The sequence below is a fragment of the Crocodylus siamensis genome, chromosome 15 (assembly GCF_052110815.1).
Source record: "Crocodylus siamensis isolate JL-2025a chromosome 15, ASM5211081v1, whole genome shotgun sequence".
Classification (NCBI taxonomy): domain Eukaryota; kingdom Metazoa; phylum Chordata; order Crocodylia; family Crocodylidae; genus Crocodylus; species Crocodylus siamensis.
This window is the reverse complement of record NC_143409.1, coordinates 46,983,159-47,006,290: the sequence shown is the minus strand read 5'-3', so window position 1 is coordinate 47,006,290 and position 23,132 is coordinate 46,983,159. Positions and strand designations below refer to the sequence as shown.

General features: G+C 50.6%; 2 protein-coding genes across 4 annotated transcripts; both read right to left on the bottom strand.

The window, feature by feature from the left end:
- Positions 1–609: 609 nt before the first annotated feature.
- Positions 610–2,727, bottom strand: LOC149852585 (olfactory receptor 2D3-like). Of its 2 annotated transcripts, none has more exons than XM_090030098.1 (2): positions 2,638–2,727; positions 610–1,560 (listed from the first exon to the last, which is right to left on the bottom strand). In XM_090030098.1, the coding sequence occupies exons 1-2, from the start codon at positions 2,725–2,727 to the stop codon at positions 610–612; spliced, it is 1,041 nt and encodes a 346-aa protein (XP_089886224.1). The 2 variants fall into 2 exon arrangements, with proteins under 2 accessions (XP_089886224.1, XP_089886225.1); XM_090030099.1 differs by lacking the exon at positions 2,638–2,727 and adding an exon at positions 2,414–2,428 and having other exon boundaries at positions 610–1,545.
- Positions 2,728–16,500: 13,773 nt separating this feature from the next.
- On the bottom strand, positions 16,501–22,442 carry LOC149852584 (olfactory receptor 2K2-like). 2 transcript variants are annotated; one of them, XM_090030096.1, is made up of 3 exons: positions 22,364–22,442; positions 20,986–21,108; positions 16,501–19,396 (listed from the first exon to the last, which is right to left on the bottom strand). In XM_090030096.1, the coding sequence occupies exons 2-3, from the start codon at positions 21,073–21,075 to the stop codon at positions 18,446–18,448; spliced, it is 1,041 nt and encodes a 346-aa protein (XP_089886222.1). In that variant the 5' UTR covers positions 21,076–21,108; positions 22,364–22,442; the 3' UTR covers positions 16,501–18,445. The 2 variants fall into 2 exon arrangements, with proteins under 2 accessions (XP_089886222.1, XP_089886223.1); XM_090030097.1 differs by having other exon boundaries at positions 20,986–21,084; positions 22,364–22,419.
- Between the last annotated feature and the right edge of the window lie 690 nt (positions 22,443–23,132).

Sequence of the window (23,132 nt, the reverse complement as noted above, 5' to 3'; positions counted from 1 at the left end):
TCTAATGACAGAAGAGGCTTTATTACCAGAGTGCCTACATAACATCCCTGCACAACTGAAGAAAATCTGGTAAAAGCCTCCTTCTGGAAGCATCACTGTGTCCTCACCAGTGATGATGCCTATGATCGTTTAGCATCCCCAGCTATGCTGGCAAAAAGGAGACCTGATCTCAGTCTGAAAGAGATGAGTGGAGCAGTCATTTTCAGAAGTCCTTACAGTTTCCCTGAAAATGTTTTATCACATGAATAACAATTCAGGCCATTTAATCAGAGATTGAGGAGCAGTGTGGTTCAGGGGAATAAGAAGCCAGGACTCATGGGTTTTGAATCTAGCCTTTCCTTTTCTTTACGATAGTCTTATCACCAATGTCACACAGTTTGGCTCAGATGCAGAAGCTTTGATTCCCAGTTTTCTCTACTCTAGCCTATAAAATACAGTTTCTCTCATTTTGAAGAGGACAATCCAGTGGTGTTGAGTCCCAGCCCCATCCTAACGTCAGTCATGAGACCTTTCTACTGGCTATAAGTCACTAAACCCCACTCCCCTCCCAGACTAGGATCCTGAATTTAGGAGCTGTGAGCCACCGCACCATTCCTCCTCCGCCGTGATTCAGTGGTCCGTCTTGCCCATCATTTTGAGTACGGCTACTTTCACCTCCTTGTTCCTCAGGCTGTAGATAAAAGGATTCAGGAGGGCAGACACCACATTGTACAAGAGGGAAAACACTTTGTCCCGCTCGGGCGAGTAGCTGGAGGCTGGGCGCATGTACATGAACATGGCGGCACCGTAGAAGAGAGTCACGACGGTGATGTGCGAGGTGCAGGTGGAGAAGGCTTTGACCTTCCCCTCAGCTGAGCTGATCCTCAGGATGGCTTCCAGGATGAATACATAGGAGATTAGGATCAAAGACAGTGGGGCCAGGAGGATGATAACTGCCACCACGAAGATCACTAGCTCAGTGAGGCATGTGTCTGCACAAGCCAGCTTCAGGATGGCTGGCACCTCGCAAAAGAAGTGATTGATTTCATTTAAGCTGCAGTAGGGCAACTGCATGGTAAAGCTTGTATTAAACATGGCCAAAAAGAAGCCAGATGCCCAGAAGCTGATGGCCATCTTGATGCAGAATGACCTGCTCATGATGGAGGTGTAGCGCAGGGGATGACAAATGGCCACGTACCGGTCATAGGCCATTACAGCATACAGGATACACTCACTAATCCGCAGAGAAAGGAAGATGTACATCTGCACAACACAGGCAACATAGGAAATGCTTCTCTTTGTGGAGAGGAGGTGGACCAGCATCTGGGGTACAGTGGTGGTCGTGTAGCCGATATCTAGGAAGGAGAGGTTGGCCAGGAAGAAGTACATGGGTGAGTGGAGATGGGAGTCAACCTTGACAAGGACGATGAGGAGGCTGTTCCCAAAGAGAGTCACCAGATAGATAGTTAGGAAGAGCACAAAGAGTACCCGCTGTGTCTTGGGGTGGCTGGAGAGACCCAGCAGGATGAACTCTGACACTGAGGTTGTATTTTCCCAGTTATATCCCTCATTATTTTCCACCTAAGAACAAAAACAGGTGGTGAAAGAAGAAATCACTCAACAGGATAAGACATAAAAGGCGCTTTGAACCCCTCAACGGCAGTTACACAGCTGCTTAACAGCAGATTTGGGCACTTATGCACAGTTTAAATTCACCTGGGCTTACAAGTGTGTACATGTCTGTTGATCATACTGACTATGCACATTTACACCAACATATCCTTACGCAGACATACACATAGCCTAGTAGGTAGGCAAAAAGCCACGATTAGTCTTTCTACTCTCTTAAAAAGTTCATTCCCTAAGGACATCTCTGCTTTGACAGTCTTAACTGCATTGCTGGGACAGTAGACAACAAGCCAAAGTGCAGCCACTTCCCTGTTCTCCTCAGGGGTCCAGGTCTGCATTGCTCCACCAACACAAGCCAGCTGCAAACCTGCCTCACACACAGGCAGCTCATGGCTCCCTTGGCACAGCGAAGTGTATCAATGTACTCATCACTTCTCTGTGATTCTGACTACTGATATACTATTGCAATTGGGCAGAACAACACCAAAACACAAGAAATTGTTAAAAGGATGTTGAGTAGAGCACTGCAATGGTCACAAGGAACCTCAAGATAAACCAGACTGGCAGGGTGTTGAATGAGAGGTGCCCTGATGCAGGACATCCACTGCCCAGGATTCAGGATGGAAACTCACTCCAATACACCTTCACTCCTGCACTATCCATCTCCCCATGTCCTTTCCTGCTGGATTACACCAGTGATCCACCTGTTCCCACTCCTCACTACTTATTTGCAAGGGCACAGGAATTTCCAAACTGTCTCAAGCTACAGGTCTCCCATGCATGACCACCTGTCTCCAGCTGTGGCCGGTATCAGCTGCATTAGAGGAAGGCACAAGGGGACACTTATGAAGCAACAGTGCCACAAAGAAAGCTAATACTGAATACCAACAGTTGGAGACAGGCTTGTATTCTGTCCCTCACTGCCACTAATACCAATTCTTTGTTTCTCCTTTTAATTTAGTCTTCAGTGCCTACACCGCTCATTCTGGTATTTGCATCCCAGCGCAGCTCACAGGAAATTGCACTTACCTTCATTCTCCTCTTCAGCCTGAGAGAGCGGGATACTTCCTTTAGCTGCCAAAATCCACGATCCAGATGTACCAAACAATGGATCACCATAACTTAATCCTTCAGGTCAAGGACGAGATGGTCCTCACGCATTGCTAAAGCTTTCCTCATTTGTGGAAAATTTGCCTGGATGCCAATCATACCTGGAAGGTAAAGTAAAAGTAGTAACACTTCTAAAAAGATCAATTAAGCAGAATGCTATTAGACAACCCAGTAAGTTACAATTCAGTGGCAAGGCATCGCTAAGTACATTGCTGCTTTCTGTTTCAGGAGAATATGAAGTGAATTTGGAACGTTGTTAATGAGTTTGGTTTGATCGGATTAGAAGCACAACGGGGAGCTAGTTAATCACTGTTCAAGTCCTCTGTATGTGCCTTTCTAGGAAATCTATCCTTCATTTCTTTCCCTCAGCAAATTTTTGAGTTTTTGATATTTCTTTTCCCAGTGCCATGAATCATGTTCAAAACACCACTAAAAAGTGAAGGGGATGTTCAAAGGCAACTGCTAAAATGTTGACAATTGACATATAATAAAATATTAAAGGAAAAAGGTGAGACTACTCAAAGAGTGCAGGTATAGGGGCATTCATTCTCTTCTGCACACTGCTGCTCGTCACATAAACCAGAAAGCTTATGAATTAATGCAAGAACATTTTGAATTATTTCAAACCTGGTTTTGAGTCCTTAAGTCATTTCTTTCAAAAAAGTCTGGCACCAAAGGCAAAACCTACTTGCCACTTTCTAAATAAAGCTCTCCAGGGTTTTATTCTCCAATCATTCAATTAAAACAAAGTCAAAACCAACCTCCAACTATCTCACCTTCTCCAGGGTTTTCCTCTCCAGTTGTTCAATTACAACAAACAGTGAGTGAAGATGTACACAATGGAACAAAACCTTTTGTTGTTTGCTGAGTTTATTTTGTTTTTTCCTTCTTGGGGAAAAAAGAGTGGGAATTGATGTGGGGAAGAAATGGCCAGAAGTAATGAGACCTCAAAATATCTCGTTGGGTTTATGTCAATCAGAAGGCAGGTGTGGGAATTTAACTATTGTCTCCCACACCTTAGGTTGGGAGGTTGGTTGGCAAGACCAGCAAACTATTGGACAAAAGGAGGCAAAGGCCTGGGACTATGTCTGGTCACCATGTCCGGACCTGTTTTACTCAAAAGACTGAGCTCCGCTCCCTTCCTTCAGAAGCACAGAGGCACCGACCTGCAGCAGTGGGCTCTGGGCTGTGAAAGCCCAGTGGCGCGAGGGGCTCTCTCTGTATTGAGAGACATGGAGTGGACTCCACAACGGCCAGCACGATGACCTGGGAGCTGACAGGAGCCACCAGCACAGCAGACTCGATGCTTTTCTGCCTCTTGACAGCTCTCTGGTCAGGGCTGCCTGTTGCTGATTGCATTCACCGTGTCCAACCCCTCACCGCGCTTTGCACAAGAGCCTCTGTTCCTCCCCCATGATGTGGCATCCACGTTCAAATAATGGCATGATAGGAACCAGTCATAAAATTATTACACATTTTTGTGGTATTATATTGTGGTTCATTCTTTGTTTTATGACACCTTTAATTTCCTTAACATGCAACTGGGTTACAAGTTAAGACATGATTAACTAATGAATCATGTGTTAAGTGTAACCCATGGCAGAGGTCTATGTCAGGCACTTTAGAGCTCAGCATCATGACACATAAGCCCCTTTCTGGACTTCACTTTTCTTTCTTTCTTTCTTTCTTTCTTCCGCTTTGGACACACCAGACCAGGCTCGCTTGGAGCTGCGTGGGGCGATCCCGAGCGTAAGACTCCCCGGCTTCCTATCTCTTTCCTTTTCTCACTCCCACCTGTCTAAAGGTCTCTAGCCTCTGTTTATTTCACTTTCTCTCTCTTTTCTTGCTGTTTTGCAGCTTTTTTCCCCGCTTTTCTCTCCTCTTTGTCCCATCCCCCCATACTTCTGGTCTCTTTGTCTTCGCAGCCTTCTTTTTTACTGTCTCTTTCTCGCTCTTTCTCTCTTTTCTTTCTTTTCTGCTTGCTTGTAGCGGGGAGTTATCTTCCATTAGCTTGCCTTCCGCGGGGTGCTCTAAATTACCCCTTTTCCACCCGCCCTTTTGTTTTTCTCTTTTTTTTTCGCTTTTTCAAACCCCAGCCACTTTTTTTTCTCCACCCCCTTCCCCCTTCCATCTAGAGTTTTGTGACTGCTTTCCCAGACACAAATCTTTTTTAGTTACTATAAACTTTTTTTGTTGTTGCTTTGCTTAGTTAGAGTTGGGAATTAACCCTGTCCTGTCAGAAATGGCTGCTCCTACACCCAGCAGCTGGCATGAGGATGCCTCCCAGAACCTCCCCATTACCTGTGGGTTGAGGGTGCACACCCCTCCCTTCGTTGGGGTTGAGGTCTGCGTGGATGCTCTGGATAGTCTCTTGGGACAGCAGACCATCCGTTACGCAGGTCATGTCAACACGGTCCCGATGATCTACCTGAGCGACCCCACCCTAGTCCATAGGGTGTGCGTAGAGAGCCTGGACATTGCAGGCGCACATTATTTTGTCACCCCCCCAGACAACCTAGCGGTGAGGGTGGTGATTTCTAATGTGCCCCCGCACGTGACCGATCAAGACCTGGCCGGGGTACTCAAGCCCTATGGGGTGCTTACGAGTCCCATTCGCCGGTTGACCATAGGGAGTAAAAACCCCAAACTGAGGCATGTCCTGTCATTTCGAAGGCAGGTTTTCATGCTCTTTAGGGAGGGCTCACAGTCTCGGCCTCAGTCCTTGAGCCTCTTGTCCAACGGGTGGAGGTATGTGATTTATTTTTCTTGTGGGGAGACCACGTGTTTTCAGTGTGGGAGCTCTTCCCACCTAGCAGCTCAGTGCCCACAGGGGGGATCGGCCAAAATGTCGGTGACTACAGCGACGCCGACGGACGGCCCATCCACTTCCGGGACGCAGGCCCACCCAGTGAGGCCGGGAGCCTTTCCCGACCTCCTCCTGCCCCTGTTCCATCTGAGGGGGCTGAAGTCTCTGGCGTGGGAGTGTCGTCCGGCGGAGGGGCTGGGGCTAGGCCCCAACCCTCCCCTCCACTCCTTCCACCTACGGTGCCCACCCCCACCAGTGCAGAGACGCCACCGGGGCGAGAGGCGGATGCCTCTGCTTCCACCCTGCCTGCTCTGACCTCCCCAATTGAGGCTGGGGTGGTCAGTGATTGTGGCACCAAGGCTCCGTCGGACGACGGGGCTCATACCTCCTGCAAGTTGCTCTCCACCACGGCTTTGGCTGATGTGGCTGGCTCTGGGGAGGCAGGCCAGACACAGTCTGGCCCTTCCTCTGTGAAGGATGGGTCATCTGCCACAAAGCAGAAGAAGAAGAAGAGCAACAAGGAGAAAAAAGTGAAAGGGACCCCCCCTCAGGACTGCCCATCCCCACTGAGGCCTTCCTCTCCCTACTGGAGAGCCCGGCCCTGCTCCGGCTGTCACGTCAGCGACCCCGCTGACAGGGGATGAGGGCAGTTTGGAGGTGGGGGAGGCGGAGACAGGGGTCATTAACACCTCACCCATCTCCCAGCTCTCAGAGACGGGGGGCAAGAAGACATATGCACAATGTGTCGCTTCTGGAGGTCTGACCCAGGGAGCAGCAGAGGAGTCTGCTGACCTCTTGGTTACATCCCAGGCCAATGAATTAGATGAGGAGGCTGGTGAGATGGAAATCCAGCTTTCTGAGTGTCACAAGTGACCTCGAGAGTGGGATGACCTCTCCCCCCACAAGAAGGTGGGGCTTGCTCTTCAAGAGCCAGACCTCAACCTAGATGATCAGAGGAGGTTGATGGGCTTGGATATTGCGGGTGTGGATGCAGCGCTCCCAGCCAGTGTGCAGCCTCACCGCTCCTCTGTGGGAAATGTGCAGCCCATGATGGCAGACCCCCCCCGGTCAGTCCTGACTATGGTGGGCTCTTGACCTTTCTAAAGCAAACTAAAGGACAAAAGAACATAGTGGCACGCATCACCCAGTGGTGCGCAAACCCTAAAGTGTTCACCAAAACTGCCAGGGCTGCGGCCAAGTTCATGCAGCAAGATCTGGGCACTAGGCAGATGGCCTATCGTCTGGAGAAGCTCGCCCAGTGGGTGAGAGATGAGTGGGGCCTGGCGGGGTCCCTGGACTAGAGTAGGGCACGATAGGCCTTTTCTTTTCGACTTGTCTCTGCCTTCGCTCGACTCTTGGGGGCTTGCTTTTTATCTACGCCTTACCTTGCTCTTCTTCTCCCATACTCACACCCATGGCAGCCACAACCATTGGCACTTTCAACATCAACGGCTGTTGAGATCCGGTGAAGCGAGAGGCCGTGCTGGAGCTCCTGCGCCAGAAGTGGCTGGCTGTCGCCTTCCTCCAGGAGACGCACTCCGACAGGCACAACCAGCTGGCCTGCAAGGCCAGGTGTTCTTGAGTCACAGCACCAACCTTAGCGCTGGGGTCGCGACTCTCCTATTGTCACAACTACAGCATGACACGGCAGTGGCACGAGAGGTTGTCCTCGGCCGCCCGTTGACAGTCCGCATCACCGTAGCGCAACACCATCTGCTGCTTGTCAACATCTACGCACCTTCTGATGGCCAGGAGAGGGTCACTTTCTTTGAAACCTTGGCCGGCCTTTTGCGAGGACGATGACCTGCTTCTTGTAGGTGGGGACTTTAATTGTACCACCGATAACCTGCTCGACCGTACGGGGCCCAAGCCTCATCTGCCCTCAGCCCGCAAGCTGCAGTCCGTCTTGGAGACTGCAGCCCTCGTTGACGTCTGGCAAGCCCTGCACCCCGATGTGCGCCAGTACACCTGGGCCAGGATGAGTGCCGGGGGTCTCACTGTGGCCTGCCTCGACTGCATTTATGTCACCAGGCACCACCTGCCACTCCTACGCAGCGGCCGCATCGTTCCCTCAGGCCTGTCAGACCATGGCCTAGCTTTTTGTGAACTGAGCCTGCCAGGGAGAAACAGCACACAAGCGCCTTATTGGTGCTTCAACGTCAGCCTACTTCAAGACTCTTACTTCCGGGACTGCTTTGCCAACTTTTGGCGGGGCTGGGAGGCCACAAGACCGAATTACTCCTCCTGGAAGCTATGGTGGGATGTGGGCAAGGTACAGATCTGGGCCTTTTGCCAGAAGTACACTCAGCTGGCCACAAATGAACTGCGCCACCGTATCAGAGAGCTGGAGGAGGACGTGGTAAAACTCGAGGCTGCCCTGCTGGCAGCTGGCAGTGATGCAGTGCTGTGCAAGAGCCTCCAGTTCCAGAAGTGCCTGCGTGACTTGGCAGAGAGCGTGGCCCATGGAGCGAGGATCCGCGCCCACTGCCAAGAGCTGGCCGAAACAGATGCCCTGACCCGCTCCTTTTTCAACCTGGAGCAACGGCAGGCAGTGAGCAAAGTCTTAGATCATCTCAAGACCTCTGAGGGCCAGGTCATCACTGACCCAGGTGAAGTACGTGAGCATGCTGTTGCTTTCTATCGTGACCTGTCTGCAGCTGAGCCAACCTGCCCTGACGCTGCGCGGGAACTCCAAGTGGGCCTGCCGCACCTTGGTGCCCTGGAGGCCAGTGAGCTTGAGCAGGAGCTGTCTCTGGTGGAGCTGGTGGCGGCCACAGCTGGCCTCGCCTCCAGCAAAGCCCCAGGCCTTGACGGGCTACCTGCAGAGTTCTACAAGGCTTTCTGGCCTCTTCTCGGCCCCTGCCTCCTGCGCGTTTTCCAGGAGAGTCTTGCCGACAAGGTCTTGGCGATCAGTTACCACCGTGCAGTGCTCACGCTGCTGCCCAAGAAAGGAGACCTTGGCTGCATTAAGAACTGGCGGCCCATCTCCCTGCTGTGCACAGATTACAAGATCCTGGCCAAAGCACTGGCCACCCACCTCTGCACTGTCATGGCCTCCATCACTGGGCCTGAGCAGAGCTACTGCGTGCCAGGCAGAACCATCCAAGACAAACTGTTTCTGCTGCGTGACCTACTTACAGGCAGCAAACTCTTTGGCCTGGACGTTGGCCTTATCTCTCTGGACCAGGAGAAAGCCTTTGACCAGGTGGACCACGCCTACCTCTTTTGGACCCTGGAGTTCTTGGGCTTTGGGCCCCTTTTCACTGGTGCCCTCCGGGTCTTGTATCGAGACACTTCCAGCCTGCTCAAGGTGAACGGTGTGCTCTGTGCCCTGTTCCCCATGCACAGAGGCATCCATCAGGGCTGCCCCCTGTCGAGCATGCTCTATGCCCTGTCCATTGAGCCACTGCTGCATGCGCTGCGGCACTGCCTGAGTGGTGTGGCCTTGCCACCAGTCGTGGGCCCATCTCTTGCCCCTCCGCTGCAGCTCTCAGCATATGCAGATGACGTGACCATCTTCCTTAACAGTCAGGAAGACGTGGAGGCCCTGACAGCCTGCCAGCAAGCCTACGAACGTGCCTCTTTGGCCGATATCAACTGGGCCAAGAGCGATACCCTGCTGCTTGGAGAGTGGAGCACCACGACCCCCCCGGCCTTGCCCGGGGGCCTCAGCTGGTGTCGCGAGGGCCTTAAGATCCTGGGCGTGTTCCTGGGGCCACCGACCTTCATGGCCCACAACTGGGACGGCCTTGAGGAAGGAGTGAAGGCCCGCCTACAAAGGTGGCACTGGTGCCTACCCAGCCTCTCTTACCGTGGACACATCCTCATCGTGAACAACCTAGTGGTGACGAGCCTGTGGCATCGGTGCGCCGTACTCGATCCGCCGGAGGACCTGCTCAAGAGACTCCTGGTTGCCTCCTGGTTGACTTCTTCTGGGACGGGCGCCACTGGCTCCCACAACCTGTCCTTTACCTACCTGTGACTGAGGGGGGCCAGAGTTTGGTTGACCTGGTGAGCAAGGTGGTCTCCTTTTGCCTCTAGGCCCGCCAGCGACTCCTGCACAGCGAGGAGCGCCCACCTTGGCAACACCTGGCATGCCGGTTTCTGCAGAGGGTGGGGGCCCTCGGCTTTGACTGGGAGCTCTTCCTGCTGGACCTCACGCTTTTGAACTGGGCCGTGCTTCCAGCCTTTTACCGTAGCGTGGTACGAGCCTAGCAAGCCACTTTCCACCTCCAGTCCCAGGGCTGTCACCTCCAGTTCCCGCGGTTGCTGGGGGAACCCCTGGTGCACAACCCAGCGCTGAGGTACCCCATGCTGAGCCTGGCCTCTGCCAGTCTCACAGCCGCTCTCATTCAGGCACGTGTTCTCCGCCTGGGCCACCTCCTTGACCCCGCTCGGTCGGCCTGGCTCTCGCCCGAGGCCTTGAGCAGCCGGCTGGGCATGCGCTCCGTTCACAGTGTGGGCCGTCTCCTGTGTGACATCCGGGCTGCCCTCCCTTTGGAGGCAGCAGCCGCCCTGGAGGAACATCTCCGGGCGGGCCAGGTCCCCTGCACTGAGGATGCCCCGAGTGAGGCTTTCCCTGCGTTACCAGTCGCCCCAGCCATGGCCGACGATCTGGCCGGCGGCCCTGGCACCCTGCTGACGCTCCCTGTGCCTCCTGACAGTGACACGGGTTGTCCTTTTGCTTCTCTGTCGCGTACAGGTTTATACGCCTGGGTGATTCACATCCGCCACGCCCAAGTGCTGGCGGGCCACCCCGATACACCGTGGCGACAGCGCCTGGGGCTGCCAGGTTCCCCACCGGCCCACCCGGCGTGGTGCACATTGTATAAGCCACCAATCGCCAAGAAGACTGGCAACCTGCAGTGGCGGTTGCTGCACGGCATCCTAGCCACTGGCACGTTTGTGTCCCACTTGGACCCAGCTGCCTCGGCGGCCTGTCCCTTCTGCCAAAGGGGTGTTGAGGAGACCCTCTTTCATGCTTTCCTGGACTGCCCCTGCCCGCAGCCGCTCTTTGTCACCCTCAGCCTGCTGCTGCAGGCTCTGAGCAGGAGCTTTTAAGAGACCACCTAAGTGTGCTTCTGCCCATACCGGGCAGCTGAGAAGGGCCCCATCTGCCTGGCCAACTTTGTACTGGGTCAGGCCAAGTTGGCCGTCCTCAAGAGCTGCCAGAACCGGCTTGCTGGGACCGGCTCAGATGATGCCCTGCGGCTTTTCCGCCTCCTGGTGCAGGCGCGCCTCTTGCTGGAGTTTGAGCACACTGTGCTCCAGTGGGTGGTGCCCGCCTTTGAGACGCTCTGGGTCCTTGAGGGAGTGCTGTGCCAGGTGGAGGACGGCCGTCTCAAATATGCGCTCTGATGTCATGACCAGTCTGGGCAACCGGGCTGGCTCGGTATCAAACTGCGACTTCCAGCTCGTGCCTCATCCTGGGCCCTCACTAGGCTGCTTTTTGCTTTCTTTTTGTGTGGAAGTTGAAGGTTTTGTTACGTGTATGATAGGATGGAGCAGGGTCTGAATTGTTTATGACTGTGTGGCTGGCACGCCGACCACATAATTAGCATGTAAGACACGACGTGAAATGCAGCAAAGGTGTCTGTCATGGTGTGATGTGTTGATTGGTTTGGTTTGGTAGTAAGTTGTTTGTGTTTTCACTTTGTAAGCGGCCAGCATTGTTGTATACCTGAACCCCTGAATAAAGTAATTAAAAGTCTCCCCGTTCCCAGACTGGTTTTTCACTGTGGAGAAAAGACTTCTTGTCCTTTACATATCTTCTAATGAAAGGCCTGAAGCCATCGCTGCTTACCAGCACCCTTCCCACCATGGGCCAGTTCTCAGAGCATTTTCTCAGGAAGTGGGGAGCCTGACCCCTCGGCACATGGCAGAATTAGCTGGGAGTCAGACATGTGAGGTATGTGATCCTCAAGCATATTGATGCCATCAATAATTCCCATATCATTTTCAAGCAGCAATTCTCCTTCTTTTATGCCACCTCTTGATATGTAATACACTAAAAATGGAACAAAATGAGGGGCCTGGAGGCAGATATTCACACTAGGGCTTTTTTGAATATCTTCCAGTGCTAGAATATTTTTCAGGGATTCACTTCCATAGTTGTTAACACCCAGCAGAAATTAACTTGAAGAGATTTAATTCCACCACAGACAAGCAGAGGAGCTGCACTTCAGGTCCTAGCACTAGGCAGGAAACATCTATTGGCAACAAAGATCAAGGCCTCACCAGAGCAGATGCTGGACATCGATACACAGCGCCTATCCCAAAGAGCTCGCTGTCTCACCTGACATGAGAAGTCTAGCATGAGCAGGGAAAGAAACACACCATATCTCATAACATATCAGATATGGTGAGAGATGAAAAATTGGGCAACTCCACAGAGCACCGGTGTTTGCAGCTGATGGTCGAGTTGTTCCCCTAGGCCACAATATGTGAGGAGTGCCATTGACCAGGTTTCCCAAAGGCAATCCTAACAGAGGGGACATAAGGAAGCATCCATCAAAAATGACAACCATGGTTTCATTCCACCTTTGTTTCTGGATCAGTAACTAATGATAACAAAAATTAAAATATTCATCAGCTGAAGGAAAAAAGTCACAGGAGAAATAAAAACCAAAGAATCTTTAAGACTGGGATACAGTTCGTATTATTTCTGCACTGATAAAGCTACATCTCAAAAGATCATCAACAAATGGATTTTTTCTGTTATTCCTCCATAGTCCTGGATTCCTGGACATCAGAGAATCAGAGAATCACTGAGTGGGAAGGGGCCATAGACAGATCATCTAGTCCAACCCCCTGCCATGGGCAGGAAGCAGCACTGGGGGCGAGAGGGGTCATAAGACCCCAGCCAGGTGCCTGTCCAGTCTCCTCTTCAAGATCTCCAGGGAAGGTGAGAGCACCACCTCTCTGGGAAGCCTATTCCAGGCTCTGGCCACCCTTACCATGAAGTAGTTCTTCCTAATATCCAACCTAAATCTCTCCTCCCTCAGCTTGTGGTCATTGTTCCTGGTGACCCCAAGGGGGGCCCTAGTGAACAGACTTTCCCCGAGTCCCTGCTGCTGGCCCCTGATAAGGTTGTAGGCAGCCACAAGATCCCCCCTCAGTCTCCTCTTGTGGAGACTGAAGAGATTCAGGTCCCTCAGTCTCTCCTCACCGGGCTGGCCACAGAGGCCCCCAACCATACAAGTGGCCTCCTCTGGACCCTCTCCATGTTGTCCACGTCCCTCCCGAAGTCCGGCGCCCACAACTGGACACAGGACTCCTGCTGCAGCCTGACCAGCACCGCATAGAGGAGGAGCAAGACCTCTCGGGACCTGTTAGTGATGCCCCTGTTGATGCAGGACAGGGTGCAGTTGGCTCTGCCTATTCCTTCATCACATTGGAAACTCGTATTCACCCTGGAGTCGATCCTGACTCCAAGATCCCTCTCTGCCTCTGTGCTGCCGAGAGGGGCAGCCCCTAACCTATAACCATAATGCTGGCTCCCTCTCCCCAGGTGCAGCACCCTGCACTTGTCCTTGTTGAACCGCATCCTGCTCAGATCTGCCCACTTCTCCAACCTCTCCAGGTCTGCCTGGATGCGATCCCTGCCTGCCGGTGTCTTCACTTTACCCCATAGCTTGGTGTCATCAGCGAATTTGAGCAGGGTGTTCTCCACACCCTCGTCCAGGTCGCTAATGAAGATGTTGAACAGCACCGGCCCAAGGACCGAGCCCTGGGGGGCTCCACTGCCCACACCCTCCCAGGTCGACATCGGCCCATCCACCACCACCCTCTGGGTGCGCCCCTGGAGCCGGTTTGCCACCCATGTGACCGTGCATTCGTCAATGCCGCAGCCCCTCAGCTTGCCCACCAGAATTGGGTGGCACACTGTGGCAAAGCCTTCCGGAAATCCAAGAAGATGACATCAGCTTCCCCATTCCCATTTAAGCTCTTTGTTACCTGGTCATAGAAAGAGACCAGGTTAGTCAGGCAGGATCAGCCTTGCATGAACCCATGCTGCTTACCCCTCAACATCACTTCCCCTGCAGGGCTCTCACAAATGTGGCCCTTGATAATTTTTTCAAAGACCTTCCCCAGGATAGAAGTGAGGCTGACTGGCCTGTAGTTGCCAGGCTCTTCCTTCCTCCACTTCTTGAAAATAGGGATCACATTGGCCCTTTTCCAGTCCTCAGGGACATGGCCCAAGCTCCAGGAGTCCTCGAACAGCTGTGCCAAGGGCTCCGTGATGACACCAGTCAATTCCCTCAGCACCTGCGGATGAAGGTCATCCAGGCCCACTGACTTGGACACATCTAAGCCCTCCAGGTAATCCTTGACTAGGTCTGAACTAACAGTCGGAGGACTCGCATGCTTCCCAGGCCTCTCTACCTTGTCACCCAAGAGCACCCCATTGTCAGCGGACAGGATCACAGAGACAAAGACCTTGTTGAAGAGTTCGGCCTTCTCTTGCACGTCCATCACCAACTGCCCTGCCCTGTCCCGTAGGGGTCCTATATTACCCCGAGACTTCTTCTTGCTACCTATATACTTGAAGAAGGACTTTTTGTTATCCTTAATCCCAGAAGCTAATCTAAGCTCCAGTGCTGCTTTAGCCTTCCTCACCAAATCCCTACAAGCTCGGGTCAGGGAGGTGTACTCCTCCTTGGTCCCTGCCCCCTGCTTCCACCGCCAGTACACTTTTTTCTTTGCCTTCAGGCCAGCCTGGATATCCGTGCTCAGCCATGAAGGTTTCTTAGACCCTTTTCCCACCTACCTGTGCAAAGGAATTGGGTCCTGCTACACCCCAAGGATAGCCTCCTTGAGGAAGGACCACTGTGCTAGTTACCCTCCCCACCTTCCTCTGAATACCAAACTGGATCATTTCATGATCACTGTCCCCTAGCCTCCCTTGTACTAGCACCTCCCACACCAGGTTGTCTCCAGAGGCTAACACCAGATCCAGTATAACAATTACCTAGTGGGGACGAATACCGCCTGCACGAGGTGTAGGTCCTGTACACATGTCAGGAAGCTTCCTGAGTGGCTAGACCTGGTCGACTGCTCCTCCCAGTTGATGTCAGGGTAATTCATATCCCCCATGACCACAACATCCTTTGCACACGCGGCCTCCCCCAGCTGCCTAGAGAATTCCAGGTCCAGCTCTTCCTCCTGATGTGGGGGCCTGTAATAAACCGCTACCACCAGATCCCTCTCCCCCGCCCTCCTTGGAGCTTGACCCACAGGGTCTCAGTTAAGCCTTCCTCTGGTTTCATTGGGACACACCTTTTGTCCCCTTCCTATCTCTTCTAAACAACCTATAGCCCTCTATGTCTACTACCGAGTCAAAAGTGTCATCCCACCATGACTTCAAGCATGCTGGCATCAAATGACCAGAAAATTTCACTGGAAGGGAGTTTTCTCCTTGAGATTGTGTCTGAGGTGGGGGTTACTCCATGAGAAAATGAAAAAAATAACAGTTCATAGTTATGGAGGAAGCAGAAACATAAGGACCAAATAAGAGTGAGACATATTCAGACACTTTAAGATGGCTTTCCCTGGGTAACTTGTTCTCCAATGCTTGGTCATGCACAGGAAACAACTGAGGATTACATGGCTCAACTTCATTTCAGATACAAGAGAAATCATTTTGAAAAGCTGGGGCAGCACTTACAAAGTCAACCTTTTGTCTCGACCCAAAACTGACTGGGGTTGGCCATCATTTGAAACAGAGTTTAGGGGCTTGGTTAGATCTAAGGTTGCCATACATCTTCTCTTCCTGTGGCAAAGTCAAGGAAGGCATTCAAAAAAATGTTTGATTGATCCTAATATGAGAAAAAGCTCAATATTACCAAAGATGGGCTGGGGCAACAGTGTGTTTCAAAGGGGTGGTGATCTCGGTGGCAGGAGTAAGTGGACTCAGCACTGCCTAACTTCTCAATGATTCTGGTGGCAGGTACGCAGCTCCCTGCATGAGGGCCCTGGGCAAGCAGAAGACCAACATTGTAGCAGGATACACAGATCCATGGCTCAATGGTGCTAGGTGCCAGTGGGCAACCTCCCGTGTTTCAGTGGCTGGGGGACCCACCCAGCAAGTAAGTGACCCAGGTATCACGTCTCTCCGTGCAGAGCTGCTACGTTAGTCTCAGTAAGGCCACAGAGCCCTTGGAAAGCGGCTTCCCCGGCATCTCCCTGGTCTCGCTGCTGCTGTCACAGCAGTGGCCCTGCTTTCTGCCCGGCAGGACCAGCGAGCCAGTCGTGCTGCATCTGCTGGCCCTGCTCACCAAACCTCTCGTGGCGAGTTACAGCCGTGCAGGTGAAGGACAGTCAAGGCAGGTTTTTCGCTGCACTGAGCCAAACAACACTAAGATTATTAACATTAGTTCAACTCACAACATAAGGTCTAACAAGGACTTAGTGTCACAAGGAGGGCAGTAAGAAAGAAACTAATAGCTGTATCAACCCCTGTTCACCCTCTTGCCACCAATCGTTATGTCCACCAAAGGCCGAGGGCAGCACGCCACTCCCCTTGGGCCAGGCCCCCGCCACAGCTCCCGACCGCGGCCCAGTACCTGGGCAAGTCACATAGAGTGGTGCTGAAGGCCAGATCCAGTTCAAGAGCTCTCTGTTTGATAGCCCTCATCAAAGTGTCATCCGCTAAAATACTAATAGCTCCCTATACCAGATTTTTAAAGACTCATCATTTGGAGAAGGCATACGAAAAATTAACAATGACCAATGCACTGAATATGCAATGCAACCAACACTGGAATTAAATATGTAACAAACCAATTTTCTGTGATTTCCCTTTTTTATGTTGTGAAAAGAGAAGGAGTTAATCTCCTGGTGTTTCTCTTGCTGCAGCCTTATCGGAGCGTATGTGTCATTTCTGAGAAAACACAACTTGGAATTTACAGTTCCTGATTAATGAAACATTTGAGATTTTCTTGTTCAGTGTTACTTTAAAGAGTCCATTTTGAGATTAGAAAATATTTTTATTTACATGTAAGGTTTTGGATTTACATTTATTTTCCCATCATTACTGCTTTTAAACTCCTGCAAAATGGAGGAAATGTAAGAAGTGAAGTAAAGCAGATATGTAATATTACAGTACCTTTCACAATAGCTAACACATTCTGAAAAACGGTTCACCCGACAAGCATAGATTCATGAAATTATGCTCTGTTTTTAAAAGCCCAAGGATATGCATAATGCTCATCTGAGGGCAGCGTGCCACTCCCCTTGGGCCAGGCCCCCTCCACAACTCCTGACCGCGGCCCAGTACCTGGGCAGGTCAGATGGAGTGGTGCTGAAGGCCAGATCCAGTTCAAGAGCTCTCTGTTTGATAGCCCTGATTAAAGTGTCATCCACTAAAATGGTAGTAGCTCCTTATACCAGATTTTACAGACACATCGTTTGGAGAAGGCATATGAAAAATTAACAAAGACCAATGCAACTGAATATGCAATGCAACCAACACTGGAATTAAATAAGTAAGAAACAAATTTTCTGTGATTTCCCTTTTTTATATTGTGAAAAGAGAAGGAATTAATCTCCTGGTGTTTCTCTTGCTGCAGCCTTATGGGAGCATATGTGCCCTTCCTGAGAAAACACAACTTGGAATTTACAGGTCCTGATTTATTAAACATTTCAATTTTTCTTGTATTTTCCTTTACTTTGAACTCTCTAGATTGCAAATGTCATCCGTGCACAAGCACCAGCGATGAAGTTCAGAGTACGTTCCCAATGTGTGCAATGTTACTTTTAAAAGTCCATTTTGAGATTAGCAAACATTTTTTTTTTCAATGTAAGCTTTTGAATTTGCCTTTATTTCCCATCATTACTGCTTTTCAACACCTGCACAATGGAAGAAATGTAAGAAGTGAAAGAAAGGGTCTTTAAGAGGAGGCTGGATGTATACCTTGCTGGGGTTGTTTGACCCCAGTACTCTTTCCTGCCATGGCGGGGGGTCGGATTTGATGATCTGCTCTGGTCCTTTCTGACCTTAGAAGCTATGAAACTATGAAAGCAGACACATAATATTACAGTACCTTTCACAATAGCTAATACATTCTGAAAAAAGGTTCACCTGGAAAGCAAAGATTCATGAAATTATGCTTTCTGTTTTCAAAAGCCAAAGAGCTCAGATGCATAATGCTCCTCTGAGTTAACTCTACAGTGAATAAAAGTATCAATGTCTAAAATCCTTGCCTTTCACATAATTCTTGGGCACCCATAGCTGCACCATCACTGTAAAATGACCAAGTATTTGTGGTATTTTTAGCAAATATCTCCAGAAACCAACCTGAATAAACTGAACCAAATATATATTCATGGACACTTCACTTTTCATGACATTCAACTCCAGGAATGAAATTCACTTTTCAACAAGCTGAAAAAAGTGAACATACCATACTTCTCCTGTTCTGAGAACTCACGCCTGAACAAATACAACACCAAGAAATGTAGACAGTGGCACCACTCTGATTACACATTTAGTAAAAGTGGTTACCTCTGTGCATGGGCACAACTGGATTAATTTTAACCTGTCTTGTGTCCGTGCAGCAATTTGCTCCAATTATAAAAGAAGATTAGTTCTTAGTAGACAAAACCCTGTCAATGCAGTACATGTCTTGTTGGGTTCTTAGCACTGGAGCGAACATCAGCCTTTGGGAAACACAGAAGGTCCTGTGCTGAGTCCAACACCAACTCAGGCTCTCTCAGGTTTTTCCTACAGTACAGTAGCTGTATATGCCCAGTTATATGGTGCCATACTGGGTGCAGGTACAGCTCACCCTTGGCACTGCCAGGGGCGCTCACCTTGATCATGTCATCCTACTCATCCACTCCTATTCCCATGCGACAAAGCCCAGAATGAAGAGGTGAAGCTACTGTGAGAGCACCACACCATTCCTCCTCCACCGTGACTCAGTGGTCCGTCTTGCCCATCATTTTGAGTACGGCTGCTTTCACCTCCTTGTTCCTCAGGCTGTAGATAAGAGGATTCAGGAGGGCAGACACCACATTGTACAAGAGGGAAAACACTTTGTCCCGCTCGGGTGAGTAGCTGGAGGCTGGGCGCATGTATGTGAATATGGCGGCACCATAGAAGAGAGTCACGACGGTGATGTGCGAGGTGCAGGTGGAGAAGGCTTTGACCTTCCCCTCAGCTGAGCTGATCCTCAGGATGGCTGCCAGGATGAATACATAGGAGATTAGGATCAAAGACAGGGGGGTCAGGAGAATGATAACTGCCATCACAAAGACAACCAGCTCAGTGAGGCGTGTGTCTGCACAAGCCAGCTTCAGGATGGCTGGCACCTCGCAAAAGAAGTGATTGATTTCATTTAAGCTGCAGTAGGGCAACCGCATTGTGAAGCCTGTATTCAATGTGGCAAAGACGAAGCCAGATGCCCAGAAGCAGATGGCCATCTTGATGCAGACTGGCCTGTTTATGATGAAGGTGTAGCGTAAAGGGTGGCAAATGGCCACATACCGGTCATAGGCCATTACAGCATACAGGATACATTCAATTATCCCCAAAGAAAGGGAAAGGTACATCTGGGCAACACAGGCAATGTAGGAAATGTTTCTCTTTGTGGAGAGGAGGTGGACCAGCATCTGGGGTACAGTGGTGGTCGTGTAGCTGATGTCTAGGAAGGAGAGGTTGGCCAGGAAGAAGTACATGGGTGTGTGGAGACGGGAGTCAATCTTGACAAGGGCGATGAGGAGGCTGTTCCCCAAAAGAGTCGCCAGGTAGATAACAAGGAAGAGCACAAAGAGCAGCAACTGTGTCTCGGGCTGCCTGGAGAACCCCAGCAGAATGAACTCCGACACCGAGGTCCTATTCTCCCAGTGAGGTTCGTCATGATTTCCCTCCTAAGATCAAAAGGGAGCAGTAAGAGAAGCAATCACTCAGAAAGATAAACCACAGAAGGGACAAATTCTCTTTTGCCTTGCACCCCTCAATGGCAGTTACACAGCTGCAGGACTGCAGATGTCATCTCTTACCTCGGCGTGCACATAGTCTGCTAAGTCCAAAAATAGAAGGTAGGCAAGAAAACATGATTAGTGAGGAATTAATAATGACAAGTTCCTGAAAAAATTAAGCTATTTCCTGCTTGAGGAGAAAAATAAATTCAAAAAGGATGTGGAGAAGCTTGAGAGAGTCCAGAGGAGAGCCACGTGCATGATCAGAGGTCAGGAAAACAGATCTTATGAGGACAGGCTGAGAGACATGGGACTCTTTAGCCTGGAAAAGCGCAGGCTCAGGGGTGATCTGATGGCCACCTATAAGTTTATCAGGGGTAACCAGCAGGATCTGGGGGAACGTTTGTTCACCAGAGCGCCCCAAGGGATGACGAGGTTGAACGGTCACAAACTCCTGCAAGGCCGTTTCAGGCTGGACATAAGGAAGAATTTCTTTACTGTCCGAGCCCCCAAGGTCTGGAACAGTCTGCCAGCGGAGGTGGTTCAGGCACCTACATTGAACACCTTCAAGAGTAAATTGGATGCTTATCTTGCTGGGATCCTATGACCCCAGCTGACTTCCTGCCCTTTGGGCAGGGGGCTGGACTCGACGATCTCCCAAGGTCCCTTCCAGCCCTGATGTCTATGAAATCTATGAAAAACCAAGCCACTGCTACTTTCAGTATTGCCATGTTCTTAAGCAGTTAATGCCCATAGGACATCTCCACTTAACACCACTTAATGATAGTCTTAATGCCATTGTTGGCATGGTCAACAACAAACCAAAGCAGAGCTGAATTCCTTGGACTGCTTGGGGTCTGCATTACTCCTCTGACACAAAGCAATGGCAAACCTGCCTCAGACGCATGGCCCCCCTGGCACAGAGAAGCGCAGCAGCTCATCACTTCTCACTGATTCTGACTCTTCATATATTATTGCAATTGGGCAGAACTACACCAGAACACAACGAATTGTTATAAGGATGTTGAGTAGAGCACCGCAATGGTCACAAGGAACCTGAACATGAACCAGACTGGCTGGGTGTTGACTGAGAGGTCCCCGATGAAGAACACCCACTCCCCAGGATGCACAATGGACACTTACTCCAATGCACCTTCACTCCTGCACTATCCATCTCCCCATGTCCTTTCCTATTGGATTACACCAGTGATCCATCTATTCCCGCTCCTCACTACTTATTTGCGGGGACACAGGAATTCCCAAACTGTCAAGCTACAGGTCTCCCATGCATGACCACCTGCCTCTAGCTGTGGCCGGTATCAGCTACATTAGAGGAAGCCACAAGGGGACACTTACGAAGCAAGAGCGCCACAGAGAAAGCTAATACTGAATACCAATAGCTGGAGATAGGCTTGTAGTTTGTCTCTCATCTTCACTAATACCAATACTTTGTTTCTCCTTTTACTTTAGTGTTCATTGCCTGCACTGCTCATTCTGGTATTTTTATCTCAGCAAAGCTCACAGGAAATTGCACTTACCTTCATTCTCCTCTTCCGCCTGAGACAGCAGGATACTTCCTTTAGCTGCCAAAATCCATGATCGAGATGTACCAAGCAATGGATCACCATAGACTAGTCCTTCAGTCCAAGAACAAGATGGTCCTCACATGCCAATGATGGAAGGCAGGTAAAGAAAAAATAGGTAAATTAATCAGCTTGCAAGTACACACCCCAGGAAATTAGGATTCAATGGCAAAGCATTGCTAAGTATATTGCTCCTTTCTGTTTCAAGAGAATGTGAAGTTAATTTGTAACTTATTGAAAGATTTCAGTGTGATCAGATTAAAAGAGAAATCTGGAAAGATTGTTTGTCAATCACAGATTTAGTCCCTTTTATATCAATCTCTACGATTACTATCCTTCACTTGCTATTCCTGGGAAATTCTTTTTTTTTTAATATAATTTCTGTGTTCACAGTGCCATGTGTCTGATTCAATAAAGCATTAAAAAGTAAAGGGGCTGTTCAGAGGCAACTGCTACAATGCCAACAATGTTCATATAATAAAATATTATAAGAAATGTGTGGGACTACTCAAAGAGTGCAGGTTAGAGAGATTTGTTCTCTCCTCCATCCTGCTGCTCTTTGCATGAACTGAAAAGTGTGCGAGTTAATTCAAAAACATTTTCAATTATTTCAATCCTGGTCTTGAATCCCTCAGTCATTTCTTTCAAAAAAGTCAGTCACCAAAGGCAAAACCTACTTGCGACTTTCTAAATAAAACTCTCTGGGGTTTTATTCCCAAATTGTTCAATTAAAACAAAGTTAGAAGCAATTTGTAATTATCTCATCTTCTCCAGGGTTTTCCTCTCCAATTGTTCAGTTAAAACAAACTCACTGCGTGAGGATATATGCAACAGAACAAAACATTTTGTTGTTTGCAAAGTTTATTTTCCTTTGGGTAAAAAAGCGTGGGGAAATAGAGTGGGGAAGAAATAGCCAAAAGGTAATGAGACCCCCAAATATTTGGTTTGGTTTGTCTCTCAGATTTGGGAATTAAAACATGGTTTCCCACACTCTTGGTTGGCTGTGCGAGGCCAGCAAACTATCGGACCAAGGGGGCAAGAGCCTGGACTCGTTTCTGGCCCTCTCTCACATAAAAGACTGACGTCTGCTCCCGTCCTTTCACAGCACGTAGCCCCGACCTGCAGCAGTGGGCTCTGGGCGGTGAAAGCCCAGCAGCGCGAGGGGCTCTCTCTGTATTGAGAGACGTGGAGCGGACTCCACAACGGCCAGCACGATGAGCTGGGAGCTGACGGGAGCCACCAGCATGGCAGACTCAATGCTTTTCTGCCTCTCGACAGCTCTCTGGTCAGGGCTGCCTGTTGCTGATTGTATTCACCGTGTCCTACCGCTTACCGCGCTTTGCACAAGCAGCCTCCGTTCCTCACCCACGATGTGGCATCCACGTTCAATTAACGGCATGACAGGAACCAGCCCCGCTCTGCTTCCCTCCCTCCCCGCTTCCCGAGTCCGACCCCACTCCACCCCTCTCCCCCGTGTAGGGGTCCAACCATGCCCCAGCTCCACCGCCCACCTCCGGTCCAACCCCCCCTCCCCCCCACCGAATTCAGGTCTGACCCTGCCCCCCCGTTCGGGTCCAACCCAGCACCCCCTTTCCCACCAGATCAGGTCTGATCCCGCCGCCTCCCCCCCCAATTCGGGTCCTACCCCCACTCCCCCTGCTTCAGATCTGACCATACTCTCCCCGTCCCTCCTCCTGCCATTTTGGGTCTGACCCCTCACTTCGGGTCCAAAACCCATCCCCCTTTGCCCCCCGTTTGGGTCTCACCCTGCTCCACCCCTTCCCCGCCCTCGGGTCTGATGCTGTGGTTCCCCCTCCCCCTGCTTCAGGCCCAGTCCCTCCCCAATTTGAGTCTGAACTCTCCCTCCAGTTTTGGGTACAACCCTGCCTCCCCCCACCACTAGGTTCAGGTCTGTCCCTGCCCCTCCCCCCTCCCCGCCAGTTCATGTCTGACCCTGTACCAGCTCCCCCTGTTTCGGGGCTAACTCCACACTACCACCCTCCCCAGTCCAACAGTGCCCACCCCCCTCCCCCCCAGTTCTGGTCTAACCAAGACCCAGCCCTTTCCCCTCAGTTTGGGTTGGACCCTGTCCCACTCCCCTC